This window comes from Dendrobium catenatum, unplaced genomic scaffold (assembly GCF_001605985.2).
Source record: "Dendrobium catenatum unplaced genomic scaffold, ASM160598v2 fragScaff_scaffold_116, whole genome shotgun sequence".
Lineage (NCBI taxonomy): Eukaryota > Viridiplantae > Streptophyta > Magnoliopsida > Asparagales > Orchidaceae > Dendrobium > Dendrobium catenatum.
Genome location: NW_021318578.1, coordinates 289,823 through 309,545, shown reverse-complemented (window position 1 = coordinate 309,545; position 19,723 = coordinate 289,823). Strand labels below are relative to the sequence as shown.

Here is a 19,723-nt window from a genome sequence, read left to right as displayed (position 1 = left end):
TTACGAGTCGAGTTTGAGTGGCTTGCGAGCAAGTTTGGTTCACTTACATCTTAGCTTGACACGAATGACCTTAATTCTATATTAAATTGGAGAAAAATATGTTGATTATATGAAAAAAAAAGTAAGACATGCTAATTAATGGATTTAAAAGCTATTAAATTTATTTTGAGATAAATACGCATATGAAAAATCAATCAAATTTTATTTTGCAGACATTTGAAAGTAAATCCAATAGCACGAAGATTTAGGCTTCGTTTGAGACAGCTTTCTTACTGCTTCATAAAGCATTTTTTAGTACAAATTTTTAATTTTTATACTAAAAAGCTGCTTTAAAAAGTAGGAAGAAATCCCTCCCAAACAAAGCCTTAGGCTTCGTTTAGAATGGCTTTCTTACTGCTTCTTAAAATAGCTTTTTAGTAGAAAAAAATTATTTTATTGTATTAAAAATCTACTTTAAGAAGCAGTAAGAACTCCAAACGAAGCCTTATTCTAATTTTATTTAGATATACTCAACTAATTTATACTTTTTACCGAACATGTGATACATATTTTGTGCGGGACTTATTTCTCGTTTCTTTGCTTTCAAACGATAATTGCAATTTTATTTGGCTATTGCTTTCTTGTTGCTTTCTTATTTTTTTAAAAAATTCATATAGTGGAAACCTATTTTTTGCTATCAGAATAGCTAAGCTGTTTTACTCGCAACAACTTCATAATCAACTTTACAAAACAATATAGTTTTCTCAAACAGACCCCTTAGTCGAATATTTTTTAGATGAGTAACAATTAATTTGCCAAAAATAAAACAAAGAATTGCCAAAGGAATTAATGTAATTAGTGGGCTATAAAGCCTCTACAAACATTAGCAATGCTTAATAATGTAACTAAAATAGAAAGATATTAACATACAATTAATGCTAAATAAATGAATGCAATATGGGTGATTAAAGAGCAAAAAATATTAATTAACCTTTTAAAACAATTAATTTATATTAAATAAACCAATGCCATTTTAAAATATTTTTATATAACAAAAAAATCTAAAAGATTCGCACTAACATTATAAGATACCATTTAGTGACCATGTTGCAAAAATTTTACCTAACGACTCTTTTTATGCACTGAAAAGTTTTTTTTTTTTTTTCCATGGCTTAGCTACAATGAATAAATCAACAGTTGCTTAGAGTGTCGATGAATGTCTCAACCCGTCTTCATGATCCAACAAAAGGTAGGTTTGGGTTGACCCATTTATTAAATGGGTCAATTTTGAGTTGGATTTTTCGACTCATTTATTAAACCGGCCAAAATCATATTAACTTGTGAACACGCTTTTGATCCAAAGAACGACTCATTTAAAATATATTTTTCTTAAATATCTTATTTGTGGATATAGGGTCAACCCGTTTTCCACCCGGGTCAGTTCGGGTTCGACCCGAACCCGACCCGTGACCCGAAATTGACACCCCTCAATGGATATAATCTTCTTATTTATGATCAAATATTTTAAACTTTATAGTCAATAAGTTATATATTTTCTAAATAAAATGAGTTATATGTTAAATTTGGGTGATTCAGGTCGTTTGCGAGTTAGGTTCATACTGATCTTTTTGACTTATTTATTAATCAGTTCGAGTTCAAGTTGATTGAATTTGGATTGGGTCTAAACCCGACCCATTAGCGTGTTTTGACACCTCTATCATGCCTCCTCCATATTTAGGTTCATACTTAGATTGTGCTTTAAATTTGATGAAAAATTTTAGTAAATAAGTTTTAAATATTAATTTAAAATTTATTTCATATTTAAAAGGAGCTAAATTTTATATTATTATTATTATTAATATCATTATTATTATCGTAGACGTAGCCTATCTTGCAAAGCAAAGATTCATGTATTTAAAAGGCTTTCAGTTGGCTAGCTGGTGCTTCCCTTTATTTTTGGGTCACAGAAGAAGCTTTTATTTATTATTATTTTTTTTGGATCATTTGAATAATCTAAAGTCAAATTTATTCACACATCATATACATAAACTTTGAACCCTTAACCTCTTGCATTGGCGGAATCATATAATATTTAGCGGGGGGCTCAAAAAATTCTGAATTAAAGGAGTTGGCACTCTTTTTTTTTAATATATAAAAAAATTATGTATTAATATATCTAATACTTAAAATATTATATTTACATACATAATATTCAATTATTTAAAAACATGAAAATATCATTAATTTTAATTTATTTAAAATAAAAAGTATATTTTCATACATATATTCTTGACGTGATTCAAATTTCAAACTTGTATATAATTAACTATAAAAATGATATTATAATATAAAAGTTTATATTGAATTGAAGTTTTCTTGGGGAGTGAGGTTTTATAGGAAGCTACTTTCTATAGTAGCTTTTAAAAAAGTTATTTTTTTATACAATTAACTCAAATGGAATTGAAAAGAGTGAGCCGCTAAGAATTTGTTTAGGACAATTTTCTTAGAACTTTGCTTTTTAGATCTCAACTATAATTTCTTTTCATCTACTTTTTTCTCACCCCTTCTAAAAAATTTTAATGTTAGAAAGATGTATTTTATAGCAACTTTCAAAAAAGTTATTTTTAGTGCAACAAATTTCCCATCACTTCTGGAAAAAGCCTCAGCAATCCAAACAGATCCTAACATACCCTAAGTCGGATTACATTGGTGTGTTGAGTTTCTTTTTATGGAGAGATTATTATGTGCGGACTCCGAATGCAGAGCTCTACATCCGAATATCAATCAGAATGAGTCACGTTAGCGATATCGTGCAATACTGAGCCCCGGTACTGCGATACCGAGCGGTACCGAGCCGCGGGCTTAGTTGTCCGGACAAGGTTTGGCTTCGGCACGGAATAATTTTTCCTTCTTATGACCGTTATCAGGGAAAAATTATTAGGTGCGGAGTGCAGACGGGGAGAGCACCGTCTGCACACACACAGGGTACCAAGCGGTACCTAGTGGTACCCAGCGGTACCGAATGGTACATAGCTGGATTTTATATTAGTGTGCGGACGGTTCTCCCTATCTGCATGATGACCGTTATCAGGAGGCATGGCAGAGAGCTATTCTAATATGGAATTTATCTCTGATACGATAATTTTTGGATGCAAGAAATGGGTACATGGCACCTCCAGTAGGCTAGATTGGCAACGGCGATTGTTGCCATTCCAGAGCTGAAGGGAGAAATCTTCGGAAACTCAAGGAGATTTTCGATTGGGATGATGATAGGAGGATTCAGAGTAGGAGTACTTGCAATGCTCATCATCTTGGAAGGTTCCAGGAAACCAAACCAGCTCAAGAGAGATGAAGATTGCAGTCTCCTCTTGATTCATTCTTCTAAGGATTTTCAAGCTGCATTATTAATCTGATCCCTGTCTGCATGGCAGAGAGATGGCAATTCTTTAGAGTGCAGAAAATTTAGATCTGGTGATCTGATATTATATCATATTTACTGTAAGGTTTGTGTTAGACTGGTCCAGCAGGTTGATATCGGACCGGCTTACGAACTACAGAGGCAGAGTTCTCTACCTACTATAGGCATGCCGATCAAACCGCAAATTCAAAAAGAGCAATTTTGAAAGAATTTTTGATGAATTTAAGAGGGAAATTGAATATAGGGATTATTTAGAGATTTCCTTTTGAATTGTACGCATTAAATATTTTGTTTTCCTAAGATTATGACATCTAGAATTTGGCTGAAATTTGACATCTCTGAAATTCTTGGGCACTAGCGGCATCTAGAGATTTGGAAGAGATATATCCTCTTGTCGAATAGAAGATCAATTATATATTGCTATTTTCCATTTATATTTCATCAAATAATACAAATTACCTACTATTTTCCTGATTTTGTGCAGATTTTTGCAGAGATTTCTCGCTGTTTTTCAAAGATTTTTAGTAAATTTTTGAGATCTTCGAGTGTTTCCTATCAGTTTGTATGCAGCACTAATATCAAAACGATCTGAATGATTCTCAAATATTTTAATATAATTTGCATCAAAATATTCTAATATATGATGATTTGACCGTTGTAGTTCATAAACTCCTCAAATATGATGATTTTAAAAATACTATAGAAACTTTCCCTTTAAAAATAATATAGAAACAAGTGTAGAGCATCAAAGCTTGTATTTCTACTGAGGAGATAAACCTCAGCAGACAAATACAAAGAAACATGACCAGCAACCACCTAAAATTTACAAGTAAGAAGACCAGCAGAAGGAATATTTACCATAACACCTAAAACCCAGAAAGCAAATGCGACTGTGTGAGATGAATGGAAGTTTCTTCAGGACTTAGAAAAATGTTTGTTTTCATTGCTTGCTGATTCAGATTTAGCATTGCAGCCATTGCCAAACTAGACTGAAGGGAAGAACTTGTCCAGGTTGAAAGGAAGGGAATAAAACTCTTCACTTCTGGTATCTGTTTTGAAAGATCTGAACTTCTCCCACCATTGCCAACCTCGATCTGTTCGGGTCTCGGCATCAGTCCGCAAGAGCGTGCTGTCCAGGAAATAAGCTACCATAGCTGCCACTGTTGCTGGTGAAGAAAATATCACATCTACTATATCATTGAACTGCAAGGACACAGATGAAAGATTTACAATTCAAGCAGAAGCATTCATTAAGGTTTCCTTTGGGGGTTTTCTTGCTGTTTCTTAAAGTAACTTTCTAGTACAAAAATTTGTACTCTAAAGCTGCTTTAAGAAGCAGCAAGAAAGCCGTCCCAAATGAAGCCTAAGTTACTGGTTTGCTATTACTGTGGCTAAAGCATTCATATTTACAAGAGATATCTGTATCTAAGAAAGAAAAGTTAAAAATGAAAACATACTGCTCTTGCTCGAGTATGGACGGGGCCATATCCAGACACTGCATGAAATTCCTTGAAATATTCTGGTATCGATAAGCCAAAAAACAAAGAAAAGCCCAGCACGAACAAAGTTCTCAAACTGTTTAGATTACAGAACTGAAGGAAGCCAAGTCCAGCAGCAGCTGTAGATCATGGGAAGCCATTTATCAGTCCTCAAGAACTTCTATCATTGGATTGAGAGAACTCATAAAAGTTGACGTGATAATTTAAATAAACTTCTTGATTTTTTTTGTTCTTAGATGGTTGTGAAGTATTAATTAATAAATCAGATCATGCACAGGAAAAGGATCTAAGAATGTGATTTCAGGGGACAGATGTCAGAAAAAATATGCATGCAAACATTATTTGTGGAACATTTTCAGATGAAATTACGCTACAGCATAGTTAGTGCTGTAATTAGAAGGTCTTAACAAGAAGAAGGTGGCATGAAACACTTGAAGATCTCTCAAGTGAAACTTAACGATCTTGACAAAATCAGTGAGAATACTCAACAAGTAAAGGAAAAATCAAAGAAAAACAGCCCATTTAACTGAGAAAAATCAACTAACGGAAGAAAAACAAACAAGATATAAGTGATTCTCAATTCGAGAGGATTGATCTCTCCCGATTCTCTAGACGCCGCTAGAGCCCAAAGGAAACCTAAACCTAAGAAAACTCAAATTTCAACCAAATTCCATATGCCCTAGCCCTAGGAAAATCAAATATTTAATGCATACAATTCAGAAAAAAATCTCTAAACAGTCCCTACATTCAAATTTCCCTCCTAAGTCCCTCAAAAATCCTTCCAAAACGGCTCCGTCAAACATGGGTGGTCGGCTCCTGCGTACAGGAGGCGGAAAACCTCCGCCTGTTTTGCCCGTAAGCCGGTCCCATATGGACCCGCTAGAGTGGACCGGTCTAACAGAAGATTAGTAATTTTTGGAGAAGTCTGCTCTGCAACCTCAATTCTGAATTACTAACCTAGCTTTAGAGGGAGAAACTGTCATCTAAAATAATAATAATAACCAAGGAAATGCTAGTTCAGGGATAAAATTCAACAAAGAGCCATGAAACTATTAAAGACATGATATCACAAAGTTGCCATACCTACGTAACCAAAGAGGACACAGTTCAGTGCAGCAGCAAGTGGCAGCGGAATTGAAGCAATCAATGACCCAAACTTTCCTGGTTGATGTTTGAAAATTATAACAATATATATATATATATATATATATATATATATATATATGGGTATGTTTGCTTCACAGTTTATATGAAATCACGACTGTACCTAAAGTAGAGAAGAAAATCATGAAGAAAGCCGATAATTCCACAGCTCTTCTGCTCCCAACGCGAGTCAAACCCAAAAGGCCAACATTTTCACTGTTCAAGCTACAAAAATAAGTGCCACATACTTTTAAATAAAGCTTATTTAGCATCATATTTTCTAGATAAGATATGTAAGTACATAGATGTTGCAGAGCCATTAGCAGTTCCAAACATCCCACCCAGCAATATACCTACACCCTGGAAAGCAAAAAAATTCTAATTAAAACTAATATAACATAATAATAAGGCATTTTTCAAGTAATAAATCATCTATATTATCAGAATTCTTTTGCTACCTGCCATCCAACACCCCGACTGAAAACAGAAGGTGGCACAAAAGTTGAACTTGATAACCTTGATGCAGCAACCATGGCGCCTGTTGACTGAAAATCCAGACAAGTGTAGATTAGCAGACAAGTGAAATTATCTATGAAGGATAGAAAAAAAAAAAAAACTCAAAACATATTTTTCGAGATTCGTGCCTGATCAAGCTAATTTTGTGATGATGTATCAATATTAAAAAAGAAAATCTACATAACCTTCATCAGTATTATCTGCAATTTTAGATTTTAGCCAGTGAGGAAACAAGGATTAGCATTTCTCATGTTCAACATTCCTTCCAAACTTTGTCAAACCGGTTTACGACTGTCATCATCTTTCAAATGCTAATATTATGAGCAGTTCAGAGCTCATCAGGAATGCTTTTCTCTCATCATATTTATATTTCTCTTTTGACATGAGCGTTTCATTTAGCAAGTTACAATTAGATATTTTAAAGCTGAATCAGCCCATTCTTCTTGAATTTTGTTGAAGTATAAGGCATGAAATGTGACAATACTTCTTAGTAGTATCCGATTGAAATGGAACACAAATCTAATGATTTTTACTTTTGATAAATACATTGTAATCACAAATTCCACATAGTTCAAGAAGATAGGGTCGATTAGGCTAAAATTCATACGGAAGAGTCAGGGTAGACTAAAAGGCGACCCCGTTGTACAAATTGTCATACAAAACTATACGCCCCAACAAAACTAAGCTTAGGTTGCGATCTTAGAATCAACTGTATCCTCTAAAATGCCCTTCATGTTAGAAGCAATTTATTTAGCTTGCCAAATGTCAATTAAATACAATAACATTTTCCTGGTAAACAAAGCATACACCCATCATCAAAGGTAGGGAACTTATGTTGCTAGGATTTCTTCTCAAGGTAACAGGCTTGGATATCGTGTTATATAATAGAAAAGCCATTGCCTAAAAGCTTAAGATTATGCGCTTAGGGATAGATATAAAAACAAATACTAATTTCTAAAGTTTCACAACTATCCTAGGAATCTTTATGCTCATGGAAGTTCAGTTTTGCCCCTGTAATTAAGCTGATCTTAAGGTTTTGTGTAGACCTAAAGCTCGCAACTTACTCCTACAAATGGTACTTATATAACTAGAAGCAGTTTATATACAAGTAGTAAAAGTACATTCAATAATTCCAAAGAACTCGGGGCTTTTGATTAAGAAATGTAAAAAGATAAGTCATTTAGTTGAGCTGCCTCCTGGAATATCATAAAAAAATAGAGATATTATGCTATGTCTTTTTAAATTACATACTAGAAAATCACAATAAGTAATCTCATAAAGACGAAGACAATTCAGTCGAAGTAAGAACGCATGCCTCAACACAAGATGCAAATGAAGCTGCCATCATGGCAAACGCATCCCCAACATTAAAGGTTGGAGCTCCCCATTGAAATGGATATGGAATTCTTATCCTGCATACACATGGATGAAAAATATCAATTACAAACAGGGTGGGGTGACACTGTGTAAAATATCAATAGAGATGTAGCTAAATAACTTCCCTTCCCCCAATTTGTATATATCTATCATTTAAACTTATGTAAGTGATAGTTGGAATAGCTGATAACTGAACTTAAAACCTATAGCTATGGTGCATAAAATCTGTCCAAGTTCAATCGCAGGTTATTGATTTTGATTAGTTTGGTTTCAGAAAAAATACTAATCCACAGGAATTTTATCTAGAATTTTTACACTTCAGGCATATACAAGCAAATAGTTGAAGATAAGCAAGCGTGAATGTGACAGAAAAATATGAGTGAACAGTTAAAATTCATCCCAAATTGCGCTGCTGTACCATGGGGAGGCTCCTATAAGTCCAGCACGATCGGTTCGACAACTGAATTGAGTTGTTGGAGAGCTATGCTTGTATGCACCAGAAACAGTAAGAATATGTGCAGATAACCATATGATCGAAACCGTAAAAATAACCGAAAAGCGATCAAAGATTAGTCTCCTTTGACTGATGGCAGGTGGAACATACTGCAAAAGTCAATCACCATAAAAGTAACAAACATTAGGTATTGTATGATGCAAACATCAAAGGAGAAGTTTGCATTGCAGTAGCCATAAAACAGATTTACCTGTGAAAGCACTACAAATAATAAAAGAGCAGGAAGCCCAATCTCAACACATTTTGCTGCCTATTAAAATATAAACAAGAAAAAATAGAGAAGACAGCCATAAACCAGCATATATAATTGATGATAGAAAATAGAGCACTCACAATAGGAAAGCCAAAGTTAAAAAGTCCAAGCCCTGCAAAGGTCACGATGGGTACAGCAGCAAGAGGGCTAAGAAACCTATCCACGATAAAAAATAACAGAAAAAACTGAATATTAGAGTGAAAAAATTACATCTACACAAACCATGCACATATAAATCATCACTTTCACCATCATCATTAGCCTTTTCCCAACTACATGTGGTTGGTTAACCTAATCAACTCTCACCTATTACTCACCATAATTTGGCCAAGTGATAATACATTGCACCTTGAGGCATACTTCAGAGTGAAAGCACATGCAAATCATCTTCAGGTTATTGGCCTCATATGGGATAAAAAGGGTGTACACTTCAAACTACTGAGGTGTGCCTCATTGCATGCCTTGAAGCTTTTTTTTAAAGCGTGCAATGCTGATTTATTTTATGGAGGAAGACACAAGAATATCAGAAAACGTTATAAATGACAACAAGTCAATATAGCCATTTAAAAATAATATTCTTATTAAATACTATTGATTAGGTGAGAGGAATGTTATTGAGATTGAAAATGATGAGGAATATTGAGATGATGTTGATATAAGTAAGGAAAAGGGAGGTGAGAAGGCAATCAATTCAACTATGATGATGATTTAATGAAGACGCTCTAAGTAATGGGAGTGAAAGTGACTTTTGAATTTAGAGTCTCAAGTTATAACTAATTTATTTAGGAAATATTTACTAGCATAATTTAGACTTATTTTATATAATTTTTACTTGTTCATTTTAGACATTTTAGTTATATGTGCTCAATTTTAAACCATTATTATGGCATGTCAATTACTAGTGATGTCCTAGCAAATCATTACTTCTACCTATTATCTTGTTCAGTTTGCGGAGGTTGCGGTACATCGTCTCTTGAGAATATCCTAGCACTATCTAATATCAATTTTGAATTCATTCCAACAATTTCGGCCTACATAGGCTGTCAACTAAGCTCACCTAGTGGCGTAAACATGTCGCGCCGAGGTAGAGTCACTATTGGCTTCAGCATGAGCTTGATTCTACAAGTTCAAGTCGGTACTTATTCATTGTGAAAGATAGAAGATGATCCTAATAAAAGCAATTGTTAAAATAAAATGGTAAAGAGAATGAGAAATTAAAAGAGAAATAATGGAAAATCACTTAATACAAGGAAATGATATATTTTTAAATATTTTAACAACTTTGTACTTAAACTCCTGAATGCTAATATATTTTAAGTGTGTTTTACATTTATATTTTCAAACAAGCTAGCTCACATGCTAATAGGTTGAATCGGAGTTGGCTCAAATTTGACTTATTAGCTCATCAAGCTTGGATCCTGAGCTGGTTCACAACATGGCTTGACTCACTTACACCCCTGGCCCTCACCCCTCAACCTAACAATCAAGTAAATTAAAAATTCCTTTAATTTGGACATAATAACTTTAAATTAAGCAAGTACTGAATAATAATATTGCCTTGCCTTTTCAAACCACCCAATTCTTAAAATTTCATAATCAAATTATGCAAGAAAGATTAATTGATTGAGGGCAGCCGACCTCATGCATCAGCCACACCTCTAAATAAAAAATTGTTTAAAAGATATAGGAGCTAAAGCCCAACTAATATTAGTGGAATTTGAACATCAAGCATTGTAAACTTGATGCCTTCAACAAACTAGTCACAAACACACAAATAAGAACAAAATTGAAGAAAGAAAATACCTTATTGATATCCTCCATACGCCACAAAACCCAGCAATTATCTGAAAACTAGAAGCAGCTATAAGAGCACCCTGTATCGCCCTCATTGTATGCACGAACCTCTGGTTCCATTAAGCCCACAAATTCAAAGCAAATGAATCATAAAAAATCAAAATACAGGGCTGTTTGGTTCAACGTTATTAAATTTTTTTTGTATCATCTGTCAAACACAGAAGCAAGATTATTTTGATGGTGTGATATTAGCCAATATCTAATATCAGTTAAAATATTCACGAGCGATAAAAAAGTTGATATCTTTAAATAACATAATATTTCAGAGATCACTGAACCAAACTGCCCCAAATATTAACAAATAGGAAAAAAACAGAAAGCAAGCAAATGAACATATAGAGATTAACACCTCATACGGGTCTACAATATCGGCGAAGCGCTCACTGAGGATAATGGAGGCCGTTGGAAGGATGTAAGTGAAGGATCCCCCAATCACGACGGGAAGCCGAGTTCCCAGCCATGATTGCAGCAGAGTATTGATCCCAGCTACGAATAGAATCGTCTGGATCACTCTCGCTTTCTCCTCCTATAAAACATGGTTTTATCCCAAAAAGAAGATAAATTAGATCAAGATGGTGTTTTGGCTAGCAACTCACCAACATTTCCTCAAAAGAACATAGATAGAAAATGTGTGCGTTAGAGAGAGAAAAAGAGAGCACTCACATGGCCACCACCCATTTGTTGAACAAGAATAGTAGGTATGAGGACGGTTGTTCCAAGCATTACGAGGTAATTCTGGAACCCTAAAAGCACAGCTTCCGCTGCGGCAACATTGATCAGAAACAGAGTGAGAAAGAGAGAGAAAGGATAAATACACTGAGAAATAATGTATCTAAAACACACGCCAAGGAGGAGGGCTCGTTAGACAATAAGCGATGCCCGGAAGCTGCTCCTTCACCGGAAATGGAGCAAGTTCGTCGACCTTCGCCGCCACCTCAGCCATTTCCTCAAACTCTGTCTTAGAGAGAGAAAGACTGACCTTCAGTGGAACTAAGAAGACCGAGGGGTACGTTTGTAAATATAAGACGAAAAAAAAGGTGAGAAGGAAGGAAACGCTCGCGAGCGCGCAAGTAACGGAGATAGATACAGAGACGTTAATTTGCGACCCCGAAATAGACCCTTGCAATTACATATCCCCTCTCGCCATTCGTTTGATGGGTGTTTCGTGGGTTATTCCCAGAAGCTCACAGCGACCAGCTCTAAATGGATTATTATGGAAACAATATTTTTGGCTCAGGTAAGTTATTTTAAAAAAATAATAATAATTTTAAAATTAGTAAGTATTCATTAGATGAACGCTTTGCTTTTGTCTTTATCTGAGGCCCTTCCTTCCGTTGGACTGTACTGAATTTTTAGAAAGGACTTCTTTAATTTACTGTTTTTTTTAAAATACATTTTATTTAAATTTTAATATTAAAAAATTTTTGTAAGTAATTATTATAGAGAAAATGTTCTATTTGATTTTTTTTTTTAGATCAAAATAATTCTCAACTATATAAAATTATCAATTTGATCATTGACTCTTCAAATATGGATCAAATTAGTCATTTTGTGTGATCATTTAAGTTTATATTCAAGTTATCAGAAGATTAAGGTTTTGTTTGGGATAACTTTCTTACTACATCTTAAAGCAGCTTTTCCGTACGAAATTTTGTGAATCATTTGGGATTACTTTAAGAAGCTGTAAGAAAGCCGCCACAAACGAAATCTAAAATGAGACTTTTATATAGTTGATAATCATTTTGATTTTTATTTCATTTATGTTGCTCAACTTAGACTTCATTTGGGACTACTTTTTTAGGGCATCTCCAACGGAGAACTCCATTTTTCACGCCAAAATACCACAAAATGAAAAAAATGGGGTGGTGCTGCTCCAATCGAACGCCATTTTTTTGCTTATGCGTGAAGGTAACGATCCTTCTCCTTTGGCACGTTTTTCCGGTTGAGAGAGGAAAATAGCGTGGGTGAACAGTTGCACTGTTCACCCGCAAGCAAATGGCGGACGTTTTAGCGTTCGGCTGGAGCGACCGAACGACGCCAAATACTCGTTTGGCGTTCGGTTGGAGATGGTCTTACTACTTTGTTTTCCATATTGTAATCATAATTTTTGTTTAGCCGCTACTATTTTACTACTTCAAATATTTTTTAATGGTAGAATGTTGCTTTTTATAACATTTTTAAATAAAAAAAAATTTTCGCAACTTTATAATCACTTTTATAAAAAGCTATAACCATCCTAAACGTAGTCTTAATTTATTTATTATGAGCTTAAACTTTTAATTAAAAAGTGGTGAATTTGAGATCTATATGTATGAATTTTTGATATACAGTATATACAAAATCTTAAATTTAAGACCTTTTAATTAAAAAGCTAAGATAAGCTGCATAAATTCTTATATAAGAAATTATTATATGCTTATAATATTTTCTATAATAAATTTTCAATAAAATATACTATAAAACAATAGTATTATTAATAATAAGAATTTAATGATCCTATCTTAATATATATTTGTATAATAAAGTATTTATGTAGCCTATCTTAATATAATATATATCTAAGATCTCCAATTTAAGACCTTTTAATTGAAAGTTAAGCTCACAATCAGTATATTAAAAAGGGGCATAAATTTTTGTATAAATAATTATATTCATAATAATTGCATATAAAATTTTTCTATATTAAAATTTTAAATAAATGCATACTAAAAAAAAAACAGTAAATTAAAGGAGTCCTTACCAAAATTTTAGTACAGTCAAATGAAAAAGAAATGGCCAATCCATAATGAATAGTTACTAATTTTAAGAGAATATTTCTTTTAAAATATATTACTGACCCAAATATATTGTTTCCATAATATCATGCATGTGAAGAGGGCTTATTCTTTTGCCTATAGCATTTTTTAAAATAATATAATTAATTTAAAAGTATTATAAGAAAATTAAGAACTTGATCTAATAGATATAAATTTTAAAAAATAGAAAAACTAAGAAATAATAAATTTATTTTTATTTAATAAAGCAATATGAGCAATAAAAGTTTGTATAAATAGCTAACAGAAATTTTGTATATAAATGCATCATTTATAAGAATTTAAAATTTTGATATTAATTATATACTTTTTTAGCAAGTCATTATCAAATTTATTATTGATATTTATATTATATTTAAGTGGCTCCAATTACTTCTTTGTCATCCAAAATATCTGAAATTATTTAATATATAAATATTTTATGTAAGAAAATATAAATGCTAAAAAGGTGTATGTTAATTAATTCATTCAAAACATATATTTATTTAATTTATTTATTGCTATTTAATTAGTGATGCCACTTATATGATTTATATTCCTAGCCTTCTGTTATTTTGTAGCTAGCTTCCTATTTATTTCTCTATAGTGATTGAACCGGGTGCGCAAATGGTATAGTTAACAAGATCTTAAGGAGAGATAAAGAGAATGGTCATGAGGGATCAAGAGTGGAGCAATTATTACGTCCGGTCACCGAATGCGTTCATAGACCAATAACCACGTGCCACGTCACCTGAAACTCAGTATTGAGAACTCGGTATTGCTCGGTATACATTCAGATACGTTCGATTTTGACCGGTCGTAATAATTGCTCCCAAGAGTTAGGCAAGAGTTTTAACAAGAGGGGAAGAAGTAATTGTTAGAATTTTTTATAGATGACTTAGTGATTAGAAATTTTATTGGAGTTGGGTTTGTGTTGGTTAATGGAATAATGTTCATGTTTTGTTTATTTAAAACTATGGTTATTTAAAATTATGGTTATTTGAGATGGTTTGAGTTCAACTTATTTAGCTAATCAAATAACCTTATCGAGCTAATTAATAAGCAATACTATTGAGCAACTTGTTAGTTAATTGAACAAGCTACCTTATTGAACATATTAATGAATAAACAATTTAGATTAAAAATGATTATTTGTTTGCATGAATTAATAAACAAATAATTATTTCAATGAGAAGACATAAAAAAACCCTAGCTACTACCAAAAAATCAGGCTTTCGCAGCACAAATTTTGACTTTTCCCGGTGGTTTTACCCACTACTATTATTTTTGCAGACCGCTCGATGTCCACCGTGATTTCAATGCACTGCAAAAACATTCCGCAACGGTCTCAGGACCGGCGGAGTAGAACTGAGGAATGATGAAATTCACAGCGGTTTTAACCGATGCAATTGTATTCAAAATCTGATGCAAATAAGGGGTTTCGGCAACGGTTTGTAAATCGCTGCAAAAAAACGATGCGATAGGGCATGTTTTTTTGGTAGTGATCATGAATATACGTAATCTGTTATTTTTGGAATTCTACTTGTATTCTTGGAATAAATATGTTGTGAAGTGTTAGGGTTTGTAAGCTGTTTGTACTCCTCCTCTTCTCTATAGTGAAATTGTTCTCCCTTTTCCCACGAGTTTTTTTCCCCAAATTTGGGGTTTCCATACAAATCTCTTGTATTCGTTTGTGTTTTGTAGATCGTGATTTATTATTTCTCTTTGCGTTTGGTTCATTATTTCCTAATATAATCTAACTTAGAAAAACAAGCCTTCTACATAATAGCATATGCAAATAAAGTTATAATTAAGTCATAAATGAATATAAATTATCAAGTTTAATTAAACTTATTTGTAAGATTTAAATGATAATATTATGATCATAAATGAATATAATATATTTATTTATCAATAAAATATATATTTTTAAAAATATTTACTTTATTGATAAAATTACTATAAACGAGCCCTTACTCAAAACTATCACACTCCTAAGAAAGGGAAGGTCAAAAGATGTCAGGTGAAGATGAAGCTATTCGTTTTTACAGAAACTCTTTTCATTTCAAATTATTTCTCTCTTTCACTCTTAAATTTCTTTACATTCCTCTTCTAAGAATATGTTTGGGACAGCTGTTTTACTGCTTTATTTTTTGAACAACATATACAATTTTATTCGGCCTATATTTTTCGTTGCTTTCAAAACAATTTATACTAAAAAACTATTTTTTACAACAAATTTTAAAAAATAAATTTCCTCCCAACAATTTTATAATCGCCTTTACAAAAAGCTACAGCCGTCGCAAACAGATCTCAAAACTCGTCCTCATATTAATTGTCGTGCTTATTTTGTTACATCGAAAAAAAATTCTTTCAAATGTTTCATGGTAGGGTGTAAGTGAGTCTAATTGAGCTCGAATCACCTATGATTGGAGCTTTGAGCTTGAGCTTAGTTAATAAATCTAGTTCGAGCTTGAGCTTGGGATTAATTCAAAGAATTGTTATAATAAAATGGTTAAAATAAATAGATAAATAACAATAAATCAATTGATATAAGGAAGTGAATTATAATTTGAAATATTTTCAACAACTTTATATTTAAACTCTTGAATGTTAGATATTTTAAGTACATTATTTATATCAATATTTTTTAGATGAGCCGGATAGTGAGCAACCCAGTTGAGTCGGGGCTTGCTCAAGTTCAATTTTTTGGTTCACAGAGCTTAACTCATAAGCTATTTATCGAGCTGAGCCTAAACTAGCTCAAACATCAACGTGACTCAATTACACCCAGAATACGCATTCATGAGCTACTTGAGCTGGGTGCTGCTCTTGAGCCTAAGGAAAACTCATTTCCATTTTGTCCTTTAACTTTAGATTGATGAGTGCTACCAAGTAGCACACCAGCAAAGACTGAACCTTACAAAGTTCATTTTGATATGTTGGTTGGGAGCTTTGGTTATCAGCCAAGAAGTTTTGGATTCGAATCTGACGTATGTGATGTGTGTATGAGTTTAAAAGACTTGTTCCTCATCACCATTAATGTTGTAATGATACTCCAAAAGTACATCCTTCACATCCTCCTTTGTCAATCTTTGATGTCAAAGTAGCAGCTCTAATCTTCGAGAAATATTATGTGCGGAGTCCAGACAGAAAGTTTCTGTCCAGACGGTGAGTGCACACACTGGTTGTACACACTTCTTGTCCGGACTCCGCGCAGAATAATTTATCCTATTCTTCCCCACATCTGCTGATGCTCAAAGGACCAAAGGTGGCCTGGAATAACAGCAATCAATTGGAGAGTGCATAGCCCAGCTTCTAGCTTACGGTTATACTGTTCTTCTTCATCCATCTTCATGTCATCTAATTCAAGTTTGTTCAGCCGTTCTGTCTCATTCTCAACTCTTTCAGAGTACCGTTAATATAAATCCATAAGTCTGTCAATTTTCTCACATTCATTTTCAACAAATTTGCTCAACAATCTTTCCCTTCTTGAGCCTGATCTTATAATGCCAGCAAATAACGATGAAAGTTTGCGGTCTTCAGTCCCAGTACATCAAGGGCCTCTTATGGCAGAGCCATATGCAGAAAATAGAATGGCTACGTCATTCGGTACATAGTGGTATCGAGTACCACTGGTACTGAGCAAAAAAGTGACATGGTGCATTCTGATTGGTCTCCGAATGTAACCCGGTGTCTGCACAGAATAGGCCCACCACATCGATGTCGATGTCGATGTTATCATGGCCGAGTAGATCGACATAGATGGCACACAATACTATCTACTTTCTCCTAGGATGAGAGTTTTCTAGGGTTTTTATCAAAGGTAGCTTAGATGTTAGAAGAAACCCTTTTTGATCACTCACTTACCTATTTATAACTATAGAATTTATACATTCTAGATGTCCATGAGAAACTATTTTGAAATGTTTCAAGGAGTTTCTTATTGAAATACATTTTTATTTTTAATTTTGCAAAAAAATCATATTTTTTTGTCACAAGGAGGATGAGAAGTCGGATTAGGAGGCACACATCAATCTAAAAGTTAAAGGACATGATGGAAATGAGGTGATTTTTTACGATCAAGTGCAGCACCCAGCTGAGGGAGCTCATGAATGCTTACACTCATCACCAATTTGTCACTATAGGAAAGTTGCGTATTTCTTGCATAAAATTATGAAGTTTTTGGTGGATTTTGAAATTTTCCTGCGGATTTTCGATGAAAACAACTTTGTCGGTAAATTGAGCGTTGAAAAGTCTTTCCGTTGAAAAAAATTCCACTGGAAACAAATCCAACCAGAAAAGTCTCCGCAAAATCTGCTTGAAAATATGTCGGAAATATTTTTAAATAATCCGTCGGAAATCCACCGAAATATCCGTCAGAAATGAACTATTTTCCTATAATGTGTGGATTTAAGTCAAATTATGATGCACACATTCTCGATATTTTTACAGGATCCTCTACAGAATCTTCACGAGAACTTCGCGATAGAAAATAAAGGAAAATCACTGGTTTGTCAAGCGAACTCATGAAAAGAGATGAGATCTTTAGATTTGATATCACAATAATAAATTAAGTTCGAAGCATGAATAGCTTGTCATCTTATGAAGGGATCTACTCATTATATAGAGATTCATATGTATCATATAAGTAAATAATTTAGTAATTTACACATTTAAATTTATATTATATAGAGAAAGCTATCAATTTTAACTATTCACAACTATACTAATTAAATATTCAAATTTCTATCCATAACACACATAGGATAATTATATTATAATTAATGCATATCTCATTAATACAAATTTGTTCAATTGATATTAAAAGGTTATTTAAAAAAAAATATTTTATTAATTAATGATGAAAATATCTGTATAGGATTATTTTTAAATGGTCGTCAAGTCTGAAGAGAAAATATTTAATAAAAGAACTCAAAGAGTGCCAAATGGGTGTAGATTTTGTTAAAGAAATTTTTTTTATTAATAAAATAATATTTTTCTTATTTTCTTGAAATTTGTGAGTGCTAAAATATGAATTTGATGCACATTAATTTCAGAATTTTAATGAGATAATGATGAGATATATATTAATTACTCTCTAAATTCATATAATTAATTAATTAAATTGTGAATATTTTGCTCTTATGAATATAATTAATTGCTTTCATTATAAGATACATTTAATTAGCAAATTAATTAATCCTTGCTTTATATGATACATATTATTTATCAATATAATGAGAAGATCCCTCTAGATGATGGCAACCAATTCGTACATCAAATCTTAATGTTATGGCATCAAAGGGATTGCCTCTAGTGAAGATTATGTGAGAATACAATCTCTTGTATTGAAGGTCTCGAGTAGGAAAAATTATTAGGTGCGGAGTGCGCATCGTCCGCACAAGTATTTGGTGCCTAGCGATACCCAGCGGTACCGAGTGCGGGTACCGCTAGGTAACCAATACTTGTGCGGACCGTTCGCCCCATCCTCACTCCGCACCTAATAATCTCTCCTCGAGAAGATCTCGTGGAGGTCTTGTGGAGGATCTTGTAAAGATCCAGCAATAATTTCATGAAGATTCATGAGGATCTCATTTATTGTTGCTCGCTATCACTCTACCCATGATTCCTTCGCCCTCAATCAACCACGAATTATTCTGTGCGAACACCGAACAAACAGAACCGTCTGAATTTGCTGCACTTTTACTGTCCTTTTGTTGCGCTATTGCAAAAGAGCAGTAAAATGGCAACAAATATTTAATATTTACTACATAATTGAATATTTGTGGCTCTTTTGCTGAAGAGCAGTAAAAGTGCAATTAAAATGCATTCATAATTGAATAATTATTGCTCTTTTACTGACTTTTTTGTAAAAACGCAGCAAATCCGGATAATTCTCTGTGTCTGATGTCCGTACTGAATAATTTCTCCAATTCAACAACCCACTTTTCGCTCGTGATAACAATAAGTTTGTGATGATTCACACTACACATGCTATTTCGATCATGTAGTTCTTTGCATAGGCCATCAAAGAGAAAGAAAGTGAATAAAAATCCATGGCCTTACGATCACAATAGGCATTTATGAACTTTTAGTTAGATGCTGCACTTGATTCTAAAAATTGTCTCATTCTGACTTCTTAGGTGGCACACATTAGTCTAAAAAAGATTAAGGGCCAGAAATGAGGAGTTTTTTTAGGAATCAAGTGCAACACCCAACTAAAAAAGCTTATGAATGTCTATTTGTGATCGTAAGTCCATGAATTTTAGGTTTTGTTTGAAAAGACTTTTTTAGTGCTTTTAAAACAGTTTTTTACTACAAATATTAAAAATTTTGTACTAAAAAACTGCTTTAAAAAATAGTAAAAAAGTCATT

General features: G+C 33.1%; 1 protein-coding gene across 2 annotated transcripts; it reads right to left on the bottom strand.

Annotated features, from left to right (window-relative positions):
* Positions 1–4,381: 4,381 nt before the first annotated feature.
* Positions 4,382–11,520, bottom strand: LOC110095741 (nucleobase-ascorbate transporter 6). 2 transcript variants are annotated; one of them, XM_028697834.1, is made up of 14 exons: positions 11,397–11,520; positions 11,217–11,314; positions 10,903–11,079; positions 10,503–10,603; positions 8,776–8,855; positions 8,637–8,692; positions 8,351–8,535; positions 7,871–7,967; positions 6,498–6,584; positions 6,341–6,399; positions 6,164–6,255; positions 5,980–6,057; positions 4,855–5,015; positions 4,382–4,600 (listed from the first exon to the last, which is right to left on the bottom strand). In XM_028697834.1, exons 1-14 carry the CDS (start codon positions 11,494–11,496, stop codon positions 4,382–4,384), a joined length of 1,590 nt encoding a protein of 529 aa, XP_028553667.1. In that variant the 5' UTR covers positions 11,497–11,520. The 2 variants fall into 2 exon arrangements, with proteins under 2 accessions (XP_028553667.1, XP_020677056.1); XM_020821397.2 differs by having other exon boundaries at positions 8,637–8,696; positions 8,780–8,855.
* Positions 11,521–19,723: the final 8,203 nt, after the last annotated feature.

Coding starts and splice junctions, on each gene's coding strand:
- LOC110095741 (XM_028697834.1), bottom strand. CDS start 11,496: ATGGCTGAGGTGGCGGCGAAGGTCGACGAACTTGCTCCATTTCCGGTG. Junction 10,604..10,902: donor ATATTGTAGACCCGTATGAG/GTGTTAATCTCT, acceptor TAATGGAACCAG/AGGTTCGTGCATACAATGAG. Junction 6,585..7,870: donor CATTTGCATCTTGTGTTGAG/GCATGCGTTCTT, acceptor CTGGATTTTCAG/TCAACAGGCGCCATGGTTGC.